This window comes from Oncorhynchus tshawytscha, linkage group LG33 (genome assembly GCF_018296145.1).
Source record: "Oncorhynchus tshawytscha isolate Ot180627B linkage group LG33, Otsh_v2.0, whole genome shotgun sequence".
NCBI lineage: Eukaryota > Metazoa > Chordata > Actinopteri > Salmoniformes > Salmonidae > Oncorhynchus > Oncorhynchus tshawytscha.
Genome location: NC_056461.1, coordinates 7,571,174 through 7,590,774, shown reverse-complemented (window position 1 = coordinate 7,590,774; position 19,601 = coordinate 7,571,174). Strand labels below are relative to the sequence as shown.

The window sequence follows — 19,601 nt, the reverse complement described above, 5'->3', positions numbered from 1 at the left end:
ATAGAGATAATAGAATTCACCCAGTACTCAGTCTTTCTCCCTCTCACTCAGCAGTTTCCCCTCTCTGTCTCTGTCAATTCAATGTGCTTTATTAGCATGACGTAAACAATGTACAGATTGCCAAAGCTTACTTTGGATATTTACAATATTCAAATCATTAGAATCAACATTGTCAATGGGACAACAGTAACAACAATAACCAAGGGTCAAAATAACAATAAGCATAGAGGACATGTGCAGGTTGGTTGGTCTGTCAGACACTGTCCCTCATCTTACTGCAGGCAGCAATGTAGTGAAGTACGCTGCCAACCCACAGCCCTGTGTCCTCCCTCGACAGGACAGGTAGCCTATCCTCATCAGAGAGGTCTTCAATGTAGTACGCTGCCAACCCACAGCTCTGTGTCCTCCCCCAACAGGACAGGTAGCCTATCCTCATCAGAGAGGTCTTCAATGTAGTACGCTGCCAACCCACAGCTCTGTGTCCTCCCTCGACAGGACAGGTAGCCTATCCTCATCAGAGAGGTCTTTGATGTAGTACGCTGCCAACCCACAGCTCTGTGTCCTCCCCCAACAGGACAGGTAGCCTGTCCTCATCAGAGAGGTCTTTGATGTAGTACGCTGCCAACCCACAGCTCTGTGTCCTCCCCCAACAGGACAGGTAGCCTATCCTCATCAGAGAGGTCTTCAATGTAGTACGCTGCCAACCCACAGCTCTGTGTCCTCCCTCGACAGGACAGGTAGCCTATCCTCATCAGAGAGGTCTTTGAAACCTTGAATAAGGCGTTCAAATTTGGGGAAATGAAACAAATTGTTTTATATTTCTGACACTTTGTCAGGAAATGCAGTGCCGTCTCTGGTTCTGCGGTAGTGCAGTGGTCGCACAGCCTTTCCTCTGCGTCTCTCTCTCTCTCTCTCTCTCTCTCATCCTCTAAGTACCACACGGAGACCAACAATCCAGTCCGCTTCTATGGGTTGAACGTAAATGCTACTTTCCTGTACATTATATCAAAGTAAAAAAGAGGCACTTTAACATTGAATCATTTTCATCAGGCAGCTTTAACAGTTTAAATGGCCCTGTACTGGGAATGCATCATCTTTAATGACCCGCTTCTCTATCATCTTAGCAGGGGCACATTAGCTGCAATGAATAGACTAGTGGAACATCATTTATCCCCGTTGCCCCTGTTTTACTACCTTAATGTACCCAGCAGTTTGAGTAACGTAAACGTAACGTCCATTCATTTCTAGTAAATGATTTCTGTCTGTGGCTAGGTGATGTTTGTCTTTCTCCTGCTGGTATTAAAACTCCTTGCTAATGTTAATTGAGGTCCATCTGGATTGAAGAGAATGCACATCCATACTGGAATTTAAGTGTGTGTGTGTTCTCCCCTCCCAGTCATGGCCAGTGCAGTGCGCTGCAGGAGAGTGTGAATAATGGATGTTTGTCGAGATCTCTGGAGGCTGTGTGTGTGTCTCTCACCTACCTCAGCACTCACACACTCCCAGCACTTTTGTTTCGTATGGCTCAGGGTGGTGAGTTTAATTCCCGTGTATATGCAAACTCTCCCACTCGCTCTCTCCCTCTCCTCTGCAGAGAGCAGCCTATCTTCAGTACGAGGGCCCATGTCTTCCAGATTGACCCCACCACCAAGAAGAACTGGGTTCCCACCAGTAAACACGCCGTCACAGTCTCCTACTTCTACGACAGCACGCGCAACGTCTACCGCATCATCAGCCTCGACGGCTCCAAGGTGTGTGTGTTAAAGATTTGTAAAAAGGAAGGGGAAGATATTAGAGATTGCACGTGGTTCCCCTCTCAGCAAAGGTGATTTTATGGGGAGCGAATTAGAGGTGGCACCAGGCTGGCTGGGCTGGTGCCACCTCAGGCTCTGGGCTGGTAGAACTATAGATCAGTTAGAATCAATCATGGATTGATTTACGTGAAACATGTGCTTGTGTACTGTACTCCCTCTTCCCCCTCACAAATATTTAATCGTCCCCTCGCCCACGGACACGGACAGAACCAGAAATTGAGCTGCAGTCTCACTCAACACACACCCCCTACATTTCCCACCAGTGTGTGTGTGTGCGTGTGTTTCCATGGCCAACGGTAGCAGCAGCAGTAGCAGCAGAGCCCGTGGCTGGTAATGGCGTGGGGGCGTTGTGGCCTGTTATGTTCTGTACGTCATAACAACGATTATTTTTGTCTTCAGAGGGGTGCAGGGGAGGAGGAACTATTTCAGCACCGCAACGGTTATGTAATGCTCACCACACACACACACACACACACACACACAGAGAGTCCTCTGCTTCTCTCTCCACTGCTGTGTATGTGACCCTTGGTGGTGTGGGGCTACTGTAGCTAGCTAGCGAGTGGGTGAACTCAACTGTGGGGTTACCGTTACTGTGCTGTGCTGTGTTAAGCTTGAAACAGCAGGGAGAGGGTGGGCTGCACTGTGGCGCTGGCTACCTGCCTGCTGCTCTAGGATACACTCATCATTAACATCAACACAAGCCCACTGTGAGACACACATAGACAAACACAGAACTTCACACACACACAACTTTCCGTAGAAAGTACATGCAGTAGTCCCTTTGTCCTGGCGCCAGGCCTGGTTCTAAAGAGGCAGTTGAAATGGGCTTTCTTGGAATTATATTCTGCTTATATCACGCTGTACCACAGTAAACATAACGTTCAGAGACTCTGAGACCATTGAGTGCTTTTTGATGTGGCGGGTTGGTGCGAAATCTGTAGCCCATCTCTGCTGCGCTGTATCAGCACGGTGGACAGCACCCTACACATTAAAGCGAGGCCGGTAGTAATGAATATAGGCTACAAGATGGATAGGCTGTTATGAAATAGGCGAATTACCCCTATGTGAATGCAGCCGTACACACAGCTGCCTTACTAAAAATAAAATAAACGCTGAAAGTAGTAGCCTACATATTCATGCACGCCAATAAAAACACTGAGTAGCAGTTTGGCTTTGAATAACAGCAGCCTCTCAAAAACACGTTTCCAATACGTGCAGTTCTATTTACAACCACAGAAACCAGTATGTTAACAAGAAAACCATCATAGAATGTATCTATTTCTATGATGAACCAACCCGATATGTAGCTATACCCAGGGGTGTCATTTGGCTAAGGAAATCATTTTGCCATTCCGTACCCTGGCTATACCACCTAGATCTCTATAAAAAAAAAAAAACAGCTACACATGTAAAGTGTTGGTCCCATGTTTCGTGAGCTGAAATAAAAGATCCCCAAAATGTTCCATAAGCACAAAAAGCTGATTTCTCTCACATGTTGTGCACAAATGTGTTTAGGGCCCTGTTTAGTGAGCATTTCTCCTTTGCCAAGATAATCAATCCACATCCGGCTTCTTCACCTGCGGGATCATCTGAGACGAGCCACCCGGACAGCTGATGAAACTGTTGGTTAGCACTACCAAATAATTTCTGCACAAACTGTCAGAAACCGTCTCAGGGAAGCTCATCTGCGTGCACGTCATGACCCGATTGCACTTCGTCTCCGACTTCAGTGGGCAAGTGCTCACCTTCGATGGCCGCTGGCATGCTGGAGAAGTGTGCTCTCCACAGATGAGTTCCGGTTTCAATTGTACTGGGCAGATAGGCCGAGTGTGTGGCGTCGTGCGGGCGAGCGGTTTGCTGATGTCAACATTGTGAACTGAGTGCCCATGGTGGCAGTAGAGTTATGGTATGGGCAGGCATAAGCTACAGACAACAAACATAATTGCATTTAATCGATGGCAGTTTGAATGCATAGTACGAGGGCCAGATCCTAAGGCCCATTGTCGTGCCATTCATCCGGCACCATCACCTTGCGTTTCAACATAAGGCACGGCCGCATGTTGCAAGGATCTGTACACAATTCCTGGAAGCTGAAAATGTCCCAGTTCTTCGATGTCCTGTGTACTCACCAGACATGTCACGCATTTAGCATGTTTGGGATGCTCTGGATCGACCTCTCCGACAGCTTGTTCCAGTTCCCGCCAATATACAGCAAAAACTGGCAAGCGATACTAAACTCAGCTTCCACCAAATCAGTTTTGCTTAGATCCAGCAGTGGTTTCACTTTTTTTCCCCCACATCTAGAAAGTCATGGCTCTCTGGGTCAAGGGCACACAAGGCCTCCACCAGTTGGCTGTTGCTTTCGCTGAATCATTTGGACATTTCACCAGTGACAGTATCCGACGTGCTGAAGACCAGTCTTTTACACTCAGTCTCTTCTCCTCTGTCCTGCCGGCCTACTGTACTGTCCGACACACATTGCTGGAGATTTGTACGTGCATAACCTTCGTCGTTTGCTTGGAGCTGGAGGTGCGTCAGTGCCACTGGCACGGAACTGTGCCCAAATGGCTTGGAACTCGCTGTCACACCTCCGCTTCTCAATGCTCTCCAACGCACTGCGGACAACTTTGACTCCAGTGTAAAGATCAGTTGCTTTTGCCTGGAGTCATTTGTTTGGAGGATGGAGAAGACTGAGGATTCTGTGCACCATGGTGGCTGTAAACTTAAAGCCAGGGTTCCGTCACCGCCTTCAGAAGTCCTTTAGCCTTGAGTCTTACTGCTGTGTTGTAAGAACACGTGCATTCGCTGTCAACTTCACAATGCTGTCACAAGTTTTAAAAACCACTGACAATGTAGCCAGGTGCCCCCTCCTCATTTCTGATATCCGTCGGGGCAGTGGCAGATTAGCTGATTCCAGCTAGCTAAATAGGCTAAGGCTAATAACACTAAAGCTTTTTACAGCTAGCTAAACAGGCTAAGGCTAATAACACTAAAGCTTTTTACAGCTAGCTAAATAGGCTAAGGCTAATAACACTAAAGCTTTTTACAGCTAGCTAAATAGGCTAAGGCTAATAACACTAAAGCTTTTTACAGCTAGCTAAATAGGCTAAGGCTAATAACACTAAAGCTTTTAACAGCTAGCTAAATAGGCTAAGGCTAATAACACTAAAGCTTTTTACAGCTAGCTAAATAGGCTAAGGCTAATAACACTAAAGCTTTTTACAGCTAGCTAAGGCTAATAACACTAAAGCTTTTTACAGCTAGCTAAATAGGCTAAGGTTAATAACACTAAAGCTTTTTACAGCTAGCTAAATAGGCTAAGGCTAATAACACTAAAGCTTTTTACAGCTAGCTAAATAGGCTAAGGCTAATAACACTAAAGCTTTTTACAGCTAGCTAAACAGGCTAAGGCTAATAACACTAAAGCTTTTTACAGCTAGCTAAGAAGCTATCTAAAATCTGTAGGCGTGAGACAGAGTGGAGGGAAGCATCTTCAACGGTAAACTTGACCCCACACCTCCCACCCTCACCCACCTCCCTCACCCCTCTCCCCAGTCAATGTAGATGACACACACACACACACACACACACACACACACACACACACACACACACACACACACACACACACACACACACACAGCCAGACACAGATAGCTAATTCATATTCAGTCATTACTGTTGCTGTAGGCAACCATCCAGAATACAAGCCCACTCATCTTAGACAAGTGGGCTTCTACATAAAATGATCAGCATTGCTTTTGTGACTCATATAACTCTTCTTCCTTTCCCAGGCAATCATCAACAGCACCATCACCCCCAACATGACCTTCACCAAGACCTCCCAGAAGTTTGGCCAGTGGGCCGACAGCCGAGCCAACACCGTCTACGGTCTAGGCTTCTCCTCAGAGAACAACCTGCTCAAGGTACACACACACACACACAGCTAGCACACATTTTATTTGTCATGTGCACAGTTTACAGCAGGTATAAAAGGTGCAGTAAAATGCTTGTGTGCTAGCTCCCTCAGAATTGCATTACAATAAGCAATAATCAATGTCAATAATAGTCCATTCAAATAAAAAAATAAGTAATAGAAGAGGTATTATGCAAAGTAATAGCCCGATATGTACACAATATGATATACAGAATAGGTAGCACATTCACTATGTCAAGTACTGTAATTACAATATAGGGGATAGTGGGGTAAGTTGAGCCACCCTTGTTTCTAGGAAACTATACACAAAATGAATCATTTGACCAAGTATTTAGGAAGAGGTCAGTTCATGGAGTCTGTGAAGGAAGAAACCTCTTGAGAAAAGTGGTAAGCAAGTTAGGTCCAAAACCTTTTCTATATCTATGCTTGTATCTAAACCAAAGTAGATCATAATTTTAAGATTATTTTCAGTTGGCATTCCATAAGCTTCAATATGAGGTCCTAAAAGTGCATCCTTCTAGCTGTGTGGGCTAATATAGTCAAACTGTTTGCCTTAGGGTAAGTTCAGCCAATGGTTGAGCAAATGGCAAGGTGAGCAAATTGAAGTGTTTTCTTCTCGGGCATAAAGGCAAGGCAACTCACAGACCAACATGCCGGTGTGATCATTCTACAGTGGTCCCGGTAGCATACGATCAAACCAGTGTGATTAGAACACTTATTTAGAATGTCCAGTTTTGGTATGACACAACAATCAGCATTTGAGCTGGCCACACTGTTTTTTCAGAAACATTTTGCACAAACACAGTCCTTACATAGTTATGTCCATAATAGGAGCAGTTTATTTTTGGGTGCAATGTTCAGACATTCACAGAAGTAGCAACATCATAACACCATCATCCAAACCGGATAAATGTAGGCTACATTCGTCCTAGAGTTTACCAGATTGACATAACACAAGCGGTCATATATTTATAACTCTCGGCTGACATAAAGTACAATATGAATTATATGAATGTATATATGAATGTGTTAATTGTAGGGGTGCCCATGGGGCTGGGGATCAGAAATGTCTGGTGCGAGATAGGCAGGTAGTGCAGAAGTTGTCATATGCTGAGGCAGTGAAGAAAGTAGAGAACGATGGGTCAAGTGGGAGGGATCCTGAGAGGAGTGGTGTGAGTAGTAGATATGTACCAGTACAGAGGGATAGGCCAGCAAGTGATATACAGTACCAGTCAAAAGCTTGGACACACCTACTCATTCAAGGGTTTTTCTTTATTTTTACTATTTTCTACATTGTAAAATAATAGTGAATACATCAAAATTATGAAATAACACATATGGAATCATTTAGTAATGGATTTCAGCCAATCAGTTGTGTTGTGAGAAGGTAGCGGTGGTATACAGAAGATAGCCCTATTTGGTAAAAGACCAAGTCCAAATTATGGCAAGACCAGCTCAGAAAAGCAAAGAGAAACGACAGTCCATCATTACTTTAAGAAATGAAGGTCAGTCAAAGCGGAACATTTCAGTCGCAAAAACCATCAAGTGCTATGATGAAACTGGCTCTCATGAGGACCGCCACAGGAAAGGAAGACCCAGAGTTACCTCTGCTGCAGAGGATATGTTCATTAGAGTTACCAGCCTCAGAAATTGCAGCCCAAATAAATGCTTCACAGAGTTCAAATAACAGACATATCTCAACATCAACTGTTCAGAGGAGACTGCATGAATCAGGCCTTCATGGTTGAATTTCTGCAAAGAAACCCCTACTAAAGGACACCAATGAGAAGAAGAGACTTTTTTGGGCCAAGAAACACGAGCAATGGACATTAGACCGGTGGAAATCTGTCCTTTGGCCTGATGAGTCCAAATTAGACTTTTGCTTCCAACTGCCATGTCTTTGTGAGACACAGAGAAGTTTATCGGGCTCAGTAAAGCCTCAAACATAAATTGTCCAAAATGCAGAAATGGGCTACTTCTGTGTGAATTTTTTAATTTCACCTTTATTTAACCAGGTAGGCAAGTAGGACTATCATTTGTTTTTCAACAGGACAATGATCCAACACACCTCCAGGCTGTGTAAGGGCTATTTGATCAAGAAGGAGAGTGATGGAGCGCTGCATCAGATGACCTGGCCTCCACAATCACCCGACCTCAACCCAATTGAGATGGTTTGGGATGAGTTGGACCGCAGGGTGAAGGAAGAGCAGCCAACATATGCTCAGCATATGTGGGAACTCCTTCAAGACTGTTGGAAAAGCATTCCAGGTGAAGCTGGTTGAGAGAATGCCAAGAGTGTGCAAAGCTGTCATCAAGGCAAAGGTTGGCTACTTTGAAGAATCTCAAATATAAAATATATTATGATTAATTTAACACTTTTTTGGTTACTCCATGATATACTACATGACATGATATGTGTTCTTTCACAGTTTTGATGTCGTCACTATTATTCTACAATGTAGAAAATAGTGAAAATAAAGAAAAACCCTTGAATGAGTAGCTGTGTCCAAACTTTTGACTGGTACTGTATGTTTCAGTAAGATTGGACTTGGCATTTAAACAATGGTTATCAACTGAACTGCAGGGATGGAAAGTAAGTCACAGAAAATTGAGGTTGTGGTGGCAGCTGCAGAGAGGTATTTGGGTGTGCAAGACTTGACATCAGAAGTGTTACAGGGTGTGTTAAGTGGTGGTGTCCCATTTTTGACCTGAGGTAGGACTAAATATATTTAAATAGTGGAGTAGGGTTCCAAATATCTCTAACGGTCGCCCCAGCGTGAGTTGTTTTATGCATGTTTATGCAATACACTCACTGTTCCAAAATGTGATTATTACGTAACAGGAAAATTAACACGCGCTGCCTGCTAATTATCTATGTTTCAACTTGTCAATTTCAAATCATTTATCTAACAAGTTGTATTTTATAACACCAGATTGAATTGAGGTGTTTTCCGCCTACTCATTAATTTATTTATTTTGCTCCTTTGCACCACATTATTTCTCTCTACTTTGCACATTCTTCCACTGCAAATCTACCATTCCAGTGTTTTACTTGCTATATTGTATTTACTTTGCCACCATGGCCTTTTTTTGCCTTTACCTCCCTTATCTCACCTCATTTGCTCACATTGTATATAGACTTATTTTTCAACTGTATTATTGACTGTATGTTTGTTTTGCTCCATGTTTAACTCTCTAACTCTTTAACTATCTTGGCTAGGTCGCAATTGTAAATGAGAACTTGTTCTCAACTTGCCTACCTGGTTAAATAAAGGTGAAATTAAAAAATTCACAGAGAAGTAGCCCATTTCTGCGTTTTGGACAATTTATGTTTGAGGCTTTACTGAGCCCGATAAACTTCTCTCTTCGAAAAGAGCCCACCGCACTTCACTCATGTTTGCGCAGTATGCATATATTTGCGCAGTCTTGCAAGAATTGGAACATTTTCTTGCTACTGTATGAATTGGGTCGGCGCACTCTCAACTGTTGTTTTTTGCCATCATTGTAAACATGCCACACACTTTTTAACCATATCTACATGTACATACTACCTCAATCAGCCTGACTAACCGGTGTCTGTATGTAGCCTCGCTACTTTTATAGCCTCGCTACTTTTATAGCCTCACTACTGTATATAGCCTCACTACTGTATATAGCCTCGCTACTGTATATAGCCTCACTACTGTATATAGCCTCACTACTGTATATAGCCTCACTACTGTATATAGCCTGTCTTTTTACTGTTGTTTTTATTTCTTTACCTACCTATTGTTCACCTAATACCTTTTTTGCACTATTGGTTAGAGCCTGTAAGTAAGCATTCCCTGTAAGGTTGTATTCGGCACACGTGACAAATAAACTTTGATTTGACACACACACACACACACTGTACGATATACTCATTATTATGTTTTAATAAGTGTCCGTTTTTGTCACAACCTGGCTGGTGGGAAGTGACAAAGCGCTCTTATAGGTCCAGGGCACAAATAATAATATAATAATAATAATCAGTAATTTTGCTATTTTATTTAACCATCTTACATATAAAACCTTATTTGTTCATCGGAAAGTGTAAATGGCTCACCAGAGGTTGATGAGAAGGGTGTGCTTGAAAGGATGCACATAACTCATAACTGCAATGTTGGGTTGTATTGGAGAGAGTCTCAGTCTTAAATAATTTTCCACCCACAGTCTGTGCCTGTATTTAGTTTTCATGTTAGTGAGGGCCAAGAATCCACTCTCACATAGGTATGTGGTTGCAAAGGGCATCAGTGTCTTAACAGCGAGATTTGCCAAGGCAGGATTCTCTGAGCGCAGCCCAATCCAGAAATCTGGCAGTGGCTATTTTCACAGAGCTGCTTGTTGCAATTTCGATGAGGCTCTCTTGTTCAGATATCGGTAAGTGGACTGGAGGCAGGGCATGAAAGGGATAACAAATCCAGTTTGTGTCATCTGTTTCGGGAAAGTACCTGCGTAATTGTGCACTCAACTCACTCAGGTGCTTCGCTATACAGTGATGGAGAGATCTGTGTGTTGTCCTTGTTACTGCAGACCGAGAAGAGCTCCAACTTCTTAATCATAGCCTCAATTTTGTCCCGCACATTGAATATAGCTGCGGAGAGTCCCTGTAATCCTAGATTCAGATCATTTATGCGAGTAAAAACATCACCCAGATAGGCCAGTTGTGTGAGAAACTTGTCCTCATGCCAAGCGGTCAGACAAGTGAAAATCATGGTCAGTAAAGAAAACTTTAAGCTCGTCTCTCAATTTAAAAATGTGTCAATAATTTGCCACTTGGTAACCAGCGCACTTCTGTGTGTGTGTGTGTATTATATATTTTTTTTCAGAGGGTGGATCAGCTTTAATATTGCAGATCGTTGCTCCCATCAATGTAACTGTATGCATCATTTCCAATCCCCCATATATTTTTGGGATATATATATATATATATATACAGTGGGGAGAACAAGTATTTGATACACTGCCGATTTTGCAGGTTTTCCTACTTACAAAGCATGTAGAGGTCTGTCATTTTTATCATAGGTACACTTCAACTGTGAGAGACGGAATCTAAAAAGCCAGAAAATCACATTGTATGATTTTTAAGTAAACAGAAGCAGACCAACCGTCAAATGCATTTCCATCTCCCTCACCTCGATTTGTATTATGTATAGCCATTAAAAAATATATATATATATATATATATTTTTTAAATCCTATTTCTTATTTTCCATAATTAGCCATTAATATTTGTAGTAATGTAGGCAGATTATGCAAAGGATGTTTTACCTCTCACCAATCTCACCATTACCAAAATTACATTATGGCATGCAATTATTATTTTAGCAAACAATTATTGTGATTCATCCTATATTGTCTCTAACATCTTATACTCCCTCGCAACAGTTGTGGGATACACACTCAGCCCCTTTCCACCACAACAACCATAGACTCAGATTCTCAACAGTTGCGCCATCCCAGAGCCCAACTCAAGAAAGGTCTAGATTTACGAATGCATATATAGTTGCAGCTGTATGAGAAGGCCTGCAAAACTGAGTAGACAAATGGGCATAAATGGGGAGATTTGATTAACCATCCTGATGGAGGTCCGATATACCCCCTTACCCCTTACCCTGAAATGCCCACACACGGTCTCCCGTAGTGACCATATTCCCAAGCATCTCCATGCAGTCAGACCTTTGATTTTGTGCCACCATGACCACAATAATATGCTGAATGTCCGAGTGTGACCCCCCCCTCCCCATGGGTTACTGCAGCTAGTGTTGCCAGCACTGCCACTACCTGGGTGGGGGCACCCCACCAGAATCCCCACCGGCTAGGTACAAGGTCGTCAAGGTTCTCATTAGCAGCTTTGAGAATTCCCTTGTATATTATGCTCTCCCATCAGGGGGCTTTGCAGGACCAACCCTGCCAGGCAGGCTCATAAACTTGAGGGGGCAGTGCTGCTCTAAGTCTCTGACCACATTTTGGCTGCATACAGGCCGCTTACAGCAGGCCCATAAAACAGATAGGGGCTTCTTAGTATCTGGGTCGTTCAGGTGGGAGTCTAGGGTAAAGGGTTCTGGACCGTTCCATCAATATAGGACCACAAAGAAATACATTAGATGCTTAATTGATTTTAAAAAATGTAGTTCCCCATGATAGGACAATAAATCAATTAGATGTATAATTTATTTTAAAATACTGTTCCACCATGATATGACAATATATAAATAAGATTTATAATTTGTTTATAAAATGTATATCCCTCATCTGCACAAAATTGAAAGCTCTCTCACAACCCCTGCTCACAGAAATACATTGGTTCTGGGATATGCAACCATTTCCTTTCTCACTCACTCAATGCCACACTTTTCCCAAATACCAAAAAACACACACCACACCATCCATCTCATTACGTCCACACATACCCACATACTGTGCCTTCTGTCTGGTGTTATTATCTCCACCATGTCGAATTAGTGCTTTTGTGTTCCAATTAGTTATTTGAAGATAGATTGAAAAGATATATGTATTGTTTGTATTATTGCAATCCATAACAGGGCTAGAATTGTGTCATTATTTGCCTCCTCTGAGAACTTTGTAATTTTTAGAATAGCCTTGGAGTAGCCTTTGTGTCTCTGAACAACTGGTTATCAATATACAGTTTGTCGACTACGAGAGCTACGCGTTTCCCTTTCAATCGATTCTCCTTGAAGATTGGATGCAGAACTTTGCGCCGTTCTGCAATTTTCTTCAGGAACTGGTCATACATGCCTATTTTCGTGCCAGCAAGTCTTTTACCCAGGCTTTTAACCATTATTTTTATCTTTAAAGAAAGCAAATTTGGCAACGATCTGTCTGAAGCGCTTAGGATCTGTAGCGCTGTAAGGAGGAACTCTCTAACTACAGATTCAGGACCTTCTCCTTCTTTCTCTTGGATACCTGTAAGTACCAGATTCTCTCATGGATCTAGTCTGTATGTCAAGTAAGGCTTCTCTCAGAATGATGTTCTCCTTTTTAAGGTCATTAACTTCGGTTTCAATCTTATTGACTGTCCCTTTTTAGCTTGTTTGTGTCTTTCTCCAATGTCGCAGCTTCTTTGTCACTCATCTCGAGGCCTTCAACTCTTTTATATCCTTACCGACTTGTTCAAGTATGCCCAGTTTGTCATTTATTGATTTTTAACAGATCGGTTTCGACCTTTACCATTCCGGGTAGTGAAAAGATTCAAACGTCTGTGTCTGTAGAAGAGTCACGTTTTTGTTTTGAAATGGTTCCCCTGTCTTACTCTCCGTCATGTTTGGGTGTTGCTTGTTTTTGTAATATTTTTCGATACATTTCTCTCGTCTTATGATTTGTTTTGTGGTGTTTTTAGATTGAAGGTTATTACCCACCAGATTGTGTAGTGCTCATATTTAGTCTAACTTACCGATATTGAATATTACGTGTTTATCTTGAGGTGGTCTACATACCTGCGTTCAGTCTGCAATCTTCCTTCTAGGCTTCTAGTAGATTCTGGGAGCACTTCTGTATGTTGTAAAAGCGTTACATGGTCGCTGTCCATATCATTGCATAGTGCAGAAAATACACAAGACTTCAGGGGCCTTGCTTTAAATCCAATCAAAGTTTATTTATCACGTGCGCCGAATACAACAGGTGTAGACTTCACAGTGAAATGCTTACTTACAGGCTCTAACCAATAGTGCAAAAAAAGGTGTTAGGTGAACAATAGGTAGGTAAAGAAATAAACAGTAAAAAGAGGCTATATGCAGTAGCGAGGCTATAAAAGTAGCGAGAGACACCGGTTAGTCAGGCTGATTTGAGGTAGTATGTACATGTAGATATGGTTAAAGTTAAGGATTTTCACTGTAGTGCCTAAAACGTCTTTCAAGCTGCCAGGTGTCCCTTTGGCAGCAAGAGCCTCTCGGTGGATGCTGCAGTGGCGTCTGGAGCAACTGCTTGCGTTATCACTCCACTATGTCTCCCTGTCATGGCTTTTGCACCATCAGTAAGGATACCAACACATCTTGACCACCAAAGTCCATTTGATGACACAAAGCTGTCCAGTACTTTAAAAATATCCTCTCCTGTTGTCCTGGTTTCCAGTGGTTTGCAGAAGAGGATGTCTTCCTTAATTGACCCCCCATAAACGTAACGGACATATACCAGGAGCTGTGCCAGGCCTGCCACGTCTGTTGACTCATCCAGCTGTAACGCATAGAATTCATTGGTTTGTATGCCAAGCAGAAATGGTTTCAAAACATCTCCTTCCATGTCACAGTTTTTTGGGCCTTTTCCCCCAGCATTGTCCCAGCCATATCCACAGCAGCAGGAAGAAAGAAGTCCTCCACAATAGTATGGGGCTTGCCTGTCCTAGCCACTCGGTAGCTCACCATAAAAGACGCTTCTAGCCCCTTTTTATTAATGGTATCTGTTGCTTTTATACATGTCTTACTACTCGAAAGTCGCCTTATTTCTCGCTCCAAAAACTCCCGTTATTTTCCAGATTGGCGGGTTTTTTCTTTCTTCTTAATGTCTGCCCAAGAGGGAAGGTTTCATCGAGTTGTGAGATGGTACTTTAGCACATATAACACACTGTGGCTAAGGAAAGGCACTACTCCCAAGTATAAATGAACCCCAAATCAATGTAGTTCTCATCATATGTGCACCTCCTTTTGATGGTCCAACATCCCCGTCTGTTGTTCGGTGCTTTCCCGGGTAAGGGGGCAGTAGCTCTTCGGCTGCATCAGATTCACAACGGTCAGTTTCCATGCTAGCTGGGCTAACAACAAATGTAGAATTACTGATGTTAGCACTGGATGTGCTCGTGGAAGCAGAACAACTTGTCGTTGACAGGTGCAGGTGTAGTACTGCTGGTAGTAGCAGTACTTCCAGTAGAGCTGGTATGTGTCTCTATGGACGCGGGCCTTACGTTTTTAAAACCATTTATCCATTTTTGAGCAAAGGGAATGAGCAGCAGCTACGTTTGGCTACGTACGGACCGTTAGTGGAATTCCCGCGAGAGAGTAATGGTTAATGTGTCACGTTCTGACCATATTTCTTTTGTGTTTTCCTTGTTTTAGTGTTGGTCAGGACGTGAGCTGGGTGGGCATTCTATGTTTTGTGTCCGGTTTGTCTATTTCTATGTTTGGCCTGATATGGTTCTCAGTCAGAGGCAGGTGTTAGTCATTGTCTCTGATTGGGAACCATAATTAGGTAGCCTGTTTTGTGTTGTGTTTTGTGGGATGTTGTTTCCTGTCTTTGTGTTTTCTGCACCAGATAGGGCTGCTTCGGTTTTGCCACGTTTATTGTTTTGTATTTTGTTCATGTTAAGTGTCTCTTATTAAAGAACCATGAACTTCAACCACGCTGCTTTTTGGTCCTCCTCTCCTTCCCAGGAAGAAGGCCGTTACATAATATGATTTGGATGTTAATTATTTTTCTTTTGGCTCCCTGTATTTGACATTGTGTTATTTCGCTGAACACCAGATGGTTTCATCTTATTTTTGGCAGTGAAACGAGGCTACTCAGGCGAGAGAAAAAAAACTAACCCAAATGTATAGCCCCGTTGGACTGTTTGAATTTTTTATTAAAAAAAAAAAAGTAAAGCGCATTTTTATTTGGCGTACCCCGACGGCATTGAGCGTACCCCGACGGCAGTGAGCGTACCCCGACGGCAGTGAGCGTACCCCGACGGCAGTGAGCGTACCCTGACGGCATTGAGCATACCCCTGTTTGAGAATACCCGTGCTATAGGACTCATTGCAGCCAGCGGGTCAAATGAACAAGTCACTGAGAAAAACAAATCATGACTCTCGAGTCAGTAAAAATAATCGTTCAAAAAGACCGTACCGTTGGCGAACTGCACATCACCACATGCAGCCTCACAAAAGTGATTCCTCATTATGAAATCATCAAATTGAACGTGTATATCTAAAAATGACCATATGCACTGATGGTTTAAAGCAAAACTATTACTGATGGTACACCTGAACAATCTAAATAAAATCTATTGTTCAGCATGTATAGCCAGATGAGAGTTGTGTCTCCGTTAGCTCACTTTTTACACCGGTAAAATACAATTTTCAACAGTGCATAGATAACAATAACCTAGAAGATTACGTGGGTTGTCACTCATCTAATGAAGCCTAATATTGCGCAAGAGATTTTAGCATTTAAATGCTGAAGGTGCCGCGCAGATGTGAAAGATCAGGAACAGGCCGACTACATCTCGCGAAGCTGGGCACAGTGCGCAGTTTGACACTGAAGATGTCACAAAAGGCGAGGTATTTTTTGGGATGGTAGAGAGAAAGTAATTTGAGCAAAACCATGTTATTGAATCTGCGATTTGTAACGTCAAATAGTCACTAAGGTCTGTGCAGACTGAGAGACCGATAGGGTTAGCTGTTTTGCATTCTGATGGCCTGGTGGTAGAAGCTGTCTCGGAGCCTGTTGTTCCGAGGCACTGTTGTGTCGTCGGCAAACTTAATGATGGTGTTTGAGTCATGCATGGCCACGCAGTCATGGGTGTACAGGGAATACAGGAGGGGGCTGAGCACACACCCCTGGGGGCCCCCATGTTGAAAGTCACCATGGGGTAGGTTGTTGTTGCCTATGCTCACCGCCTGCGGTCTGCGTGTCAGGAAGTCCAGGATCCAGTTGCAGAGAGAGGAGTTCAGCGATGAGCTTTGAAGGGACTATGGTGTTGAAAGCTGAACTGTAGCCGATGAACCGTATTCTCACATAGGTATTCCTCTTGTCCAGGTGGGATCAAAGCACTTCATGATGACATAAGTTAGTGCTACAGGGCGATTAGTCGTTTAGGCAGGTTACCTTTGTTTGCTTGGATACAGGGACAATAGAGCTCGCCAGCGTGTCGTCCTAAAACCAGGAAATGGGTTACCTCTGGTTCGTTGAGCCTTCCCTATGGGGAAAATTTAATGAGGAAAGAATAGGGTTTTTAGGATAAACGCCCCCAAAAAAGTTCTGAGGTTAACACAGGCTTAGGAGATCTTCTACGTTTTGTTCTGTGAGATATCAGTCAGTTAACATGACCTTTATGAATTATGAAGCCTTAATGTGCTTATTTTTTCCATTATATAAATGCTTCAAAGTTCACAAAAAGTTTTGCTGATGAAGATTATCTCATAGAACAAAACGTATAAGATCTCCTAAGCCTGTGTTTACCACAGACCTTATTTTCTGCGTAGGAAAAATCCTACGGAAACGCCGTTCATTTCCCCATAGGCTTTGTCCAACAAACCTTGGCGGAGTTGGTGCCTACAAAAAGACGCCATTACTATTTCTCTCTATGGTGGACATCCTGAAGCATGTGGGGGATCACAGACTTGGACGGGGAGACACATACGCAAGCTTGCGCTCACAAACACGCGTGTTCATACAGACACACACATCACAAACACACGGACTGGTTTAATCAGTTTGGTCTGTGTCTTTGTGGTTCTTTCACAGTTTGCAGAGAAGTTTGCTGAGTTTAAAGAGGCAGCTCGGTTAGCCAAGGAGAAATCCCAGGAGAAGATGGAACTCACCAGCACCCCTTCTCAGGTAATCCCAACCACAAACACCCCTAATCCTAACCCCATCCTCATGGTGTCTTTGGACCAGGATAACCCTTCCCTTATATATTTAATTTATTTATTTTTACCGGAAAACAATGGGAGTGAATGGACCTTAAATGATATAAGTATCATAGGAAGTGATTGGAAACACGACCCTGCAAAAGCGTCCCATGTATGAGACGTTAAACTGATTCCTAATGGGAGTGTCCGTGGTCACAACTCCCATAGCAAGAGTAGTGTGTTCACTCCAGTTTCCTGGCTAAACTCCCAACCCAACCACCCCCAGCTTTCAATTGGCTCATTCAACCCATCTCTTCTCCCCTGCAACTCTTTCCCAGGTCGCTGCAGTTAAAAAGAATGTGCTCCCAGTACTTCCCAAAGTACCTCCCAAAGTACCTGTAAGAAAGAAGGTAAAATTAAATCAAAATCATTGTCATCTGACCCCAGTCTCAGATAACCCTCCTGCGTCACCTCCTACCCCAGTCCAGCGTTGACACCTCCAGCTTCCACCCAACCCCAGTCTCAGATAACCCTCCTGCGTCACCTCCTACCCCAGTCCAGCGTTGACACCTCCAGCTTCCACCCAACCCTAGGCTAACACACTCCAGCCCACCCCTTCAGGGGGTCTCCCCAGAATGTTGTCACAGCAGTATCTTAGAAAAATGGATGTACCGTATATATTTAAACCAGAATTGAACATGGTGTTGAATGGCACTGTTCCACTCTTTGGGGAGAACCCTGCCCTCCGCCGTGGATTAACAACCCCTCTCTCTCTCCCATCCTAATATCAGATTAACATCTGTCTCAGATGAACGCTCCTATCTCCCAATGTCAGATATTTATGCTCCCATAAAGTGATGTTTCAGGCTCACTTAAAAACACATAGTCCTACTCACTTGAAAAAAACCTTTCTGTGGAGTATAAATCATTTTTGCAGGTATTCTCTCCACATTACACCAGTCTTTTCTTTACTCAGCACATGAGAACAGACAACAACAGTTTATGGGTATTTTTGTTCCTTTAACCTTCTGGTTTACGTCATTCCAGGAGTCAGCCACCGGCGACCTGCAGTCACCTTTGACCCCGGAGAGCATCAACGGCACTGATGACGAGAGGGGCACCACCCCCGAAACGCCGCAGTACCTCCCCGAGCCCCGTGCCGAGCCGTCACAGAACCAACTGCCCTTCTCTCACAGGTAAGAACCAGGCTCTAAAACCGGGGGCAGGAGTAGGGTGCCAAGCCCAAAGAGAGTGCACCTTATTGGCCAACGCATGGTCGGACAGTGGACGAAGGCTGAAGAAATGAACACATTCAGTTCTGTGGAAATGTTAAGCTAACACCAATTTAAATACAAAAACTGTCTTCCAATTCCCTCATTTAAAATTCCCTCATCTTCCTCTGTTACACGCTGAACAGACGCAGTACTCCACAGTGCTCCCCTGTTCAGCCTGGAGGTGGGGGGTTTAACTGTCCACTGGGACCTCTCTTTAGAGTGATGGTTTAAAGTGAAATTGGCACAGCAGCAGTACCGTGCGGTTCGCCCGGTCAGGCCTTGGATGTGTCTATTTATCCATCTCTTATTCATGTGGTCCCAGAGCCCCTAGACAGCAGTAAAGCATTACATTAAAACACTGTGTGGCTCTGATTTAATTATGAATTACTAAATGAATGGAAATGCATTTGGTCCCCCCAGCTCTCTATATTCACTATACGTGGTTCCCCTTATGTCACCTCTGCCATCTGAGCTTGGTGATGCTGGGGGGACCAAATGGTAATGCTGATGAACAGGAAGTTGAACGTGTATAATTTGTACATTGCTGCTGGAATGGTTTAGTATTTTACCCAAGAGTCAAATGATAGCATTTCTATTCTTCAGGAAGACAATTATGACGTTTTATCAGAGATGGAGTTTTAATCTCGTGGTCTTAAGACTACTCAAGACTACAAAAAAAGCATTCATGTCCTGGTCTAAATCAGTCTGGATCTTGGTCTCCACTCATGGTCACCTAAACACTTCTGAAGTTTATGGTTGGCTGTCTGTCTGTCTCCAGTTCGTCCAGTATAAACAAGCACTGGGAGGCCGAGCTGGCAGCCCTGAAGGGCAACAATGCCAAGCTGACAGCAGCTCTGCTGGAGTCCACAGCCAATGTCAAACAGTGGAAACAACAACTGGCTGCTTACCAGGAGGAGGCTGAGAGACTACATACACGTGTAAGACTGACTAACTTTATAAAGTAATAGAGAGAGAATACACAACTGGCTGCTTA

At 43.4% G+C, this 19,601-nt stretch overlaps 1 protein-coding gene across 1 annotated transcript in view; it reads left to right on the top strand.

Moving 5' to 3' along the window:
- LOC112230821 (homer protein homolog 1) overlaps window positions 1-19,601 on the top strand; it is a 54,861-nt gene that overhangs the window by 25,114 nt on the left and 10,146 nt on the right. Inside the window, exons 2-6 of the mRNA XM_024397152.2 lie at window positions 1,595-1,751; window positions 5,609-5,740; window positions 17,227-17,319; window positions 18,381-18,529; window positions 19,386-19,545. Coding sequence (XP_024252920.1) covers window positions 1,595-1,751; window positions 5,609-5,740; window positions 17,227-17,319; window positions 18,381-18,529; window positions 19,386-19,545 — 691 coding nt within the window. The remainder of the gene's footprint in view (window positions 1-1,594; window positions 1,752-5,608; window positions 5,741-17,226; window positions 17,320-18,380; window positions 18,530-19,385; window positions 19,546-19,601) is intronic.